At 47.7% G+C, this 1951-nt stretch overlaps 1 protein-coding gene across 1 annotated transcript in view; it reads left to right on the forward strand.

Moving 5' to 3' along the window:
- Positions 1-233: 233 nt before the first annotated feature.
- SH3PXD2B (SH3 and PX domains 2B) overlaps positions 234-1951 on the forward strand; it is a gene marked incomplete at its 5' end in the record, with an annotated part of 9616 nt that continues 7898 nt past the window's right edge. Inside the window, one exon of the mRNA XM_010142135.1 lies at positions 234-368. Coding sequence (XP_010140437.1) covers positions 234-368 — 135 coding nt within the window. The remainder of the gene's footprint in view (positions 369-1951) is intronic.

Genomic DNA, 1951 nt, shown 5'->3' on the forward strand with positions numbered 1-1951 from the left:
AAGGTGGGTAGCAAGAGAAAGGTCTCACCTGGCTGTACCCATCTCACCTGGCTGCTGGTTTGGTCTCTCTCCACCTCACTGCCCAAGTCTCTGGCTCACCTCTCTCACGCTGGGGTCCCCAGGGTGTCCTGGAGCTGCTCGCAGGCCAGCAGGTGCTCGGGAGTGGTGACCCGCACTCTTGGGAGCTGGTGCTGACCCTGGCACACGGGTTGGTTCTTGTCCCCCCTGTGCAGGAGCTGACTCTGCGTCTGTCGACCCCTTGGTGCTGGAGCAGTATGTCGTGGTGGCGGACTACCAGAAGCAGGAGAGCTCCGAGATCAGCTTGTGCGTGGGCCAGTTGGTGGATATCATTGAGAAGAACGAATCAGGTACAGAGAGTTTGGCTTGGCACAGGGTTTTGGGTCTACCCTGCGTTGTGGAGCAGGGGCAGGTAAAGCCATTGTTTATTGGCAGTGATTTCCTAGTAGGACCTTAAGCAAAATAGCCACCAGGCATTCACTGGGCTGTCCTTGGATGATGAGCTGAGGTGGGACTTGGAAGAAGCAGCTTCAGTCTGTAGGCTGTCTGTATGAGTGTAGATGAGACTTCAGGGCTGTCTCTAAAGGAAGGGTCTGATTACTTGTGTACTAAGTGCCAGGCGCCGTCCATCATTTACGGTCTCTGCTTTATGCTTTTTCATGCTGAATAACTTGGCCGATGGGTCCTGAGGACAAAAGCCATTCCTGGAGCTGGCAGGCGTGTTTTATTGCCCGTGAAAGCCCCCATTGTGCAATTCCTGCTTCCGAACACAATGAAGCGCTGGGCCGTGGAGCGGGACAAACAGCTGAGCTATTTAATTGCTTCAAAACTTAAACTTGCTCTTAACCTCTGCAAAGGCATCGAGTCACATCGTGGGCCCAGCTTCTGGAGTTTGCTGAAAAGGGGAATCTATTCTCTGAAGTTAACAGAAGTTGCTTACAGGGGGTTTAAAGATAAATTGTGAAAATAGATTTTAAAATTCTGGTCCCTAGGGGATTAGTTGCACTAGCAGCTATGTTTGAGAATGAGGAAAATAAAAGCAAGTGAAACCTATTAGCACAGCCCATTCAAAACAGTTTATTTATCAGATGTCAGCCCCAGTTTTCCCTTCCTTGCAGTTAGCTGCTGATTCCCTCCCAACAAACTAGTTGTCTTTCTAAATGACTCTCTGGTGAGGTTCTGAGGATAATACTCAGTCTTTATTTTTTTTCCACCTAAAGACACAATACTTTGTGCTTTTAATAACTGAGGCACACACGTTTATTTTGATTGGACACCCAGGATGGCCCAGAATTGCTTGTGACTGCAATGGACCCGGCTAGATTTCTGCTGGGAGAGCTCGTGTTTTCATCCTGCATTTGCTCTTAGCTTTTAAAATTTGCTGTTTCCACAAACGTACAGAAGGCAAGAGCGCAGCAGGAGTCAGCTATCGATTTGCAGACAGTGTATTCATCATCTCTGCTAATTAGCCTGGGCTTGCTGACCCAGGCTGAGGGAAAATGAACCATGAAGGAACAAAAACAAACTAGTTGTCTTTCTAAATGACTCTCTGGTGAGGTTCTGAGGATAATACTCAGTCTTTATTTTTTTTCCACCTAAAGACACAATACTTTGTGCTTTTAATAACTGAGGCACACACGTTTATTTTGATTGGACACCCAGGATGGCCCAGAATTGCTTGTGACTGCAATGGACCCGGCTAGATTTCTGCTGGGAGAGCTCGTGTTTTCATCCTGCATTTGCTCTTAGCTTTTAAAATTTGCTGTTTCCACAAACGTACAGAAGGCAAGAGCGCAGCAGGAGTCAGCTATCGATTTGCAGACAGTGTATTCATCATCTCTGCTAATTAGCCTGGGCTTGCTGACCCAGGCTGAGGGAAAATGAGCCATGAAGGAACAAAAAAAAAAAAAAAAAGGGAAGAGAACGCGCGGGC

Source organism: Buceros rhinoceros, unplaced genomic scaffold (genome assembly GCF_000710305.1).
Source record: "Buceros rhinoceros silvestris isolate BGI_N320 unplaced genomic scaffold, ASM71030v1 scaffold35088, whole genome shotgun sequence".
Taxonomy (NCBI): domain Eukaryota; kingdom Metazoa; phylum Chordata; class Aves; order Bucerotiformes; family Bucerotidae; genus Buceros; species Buceros rhinoceros.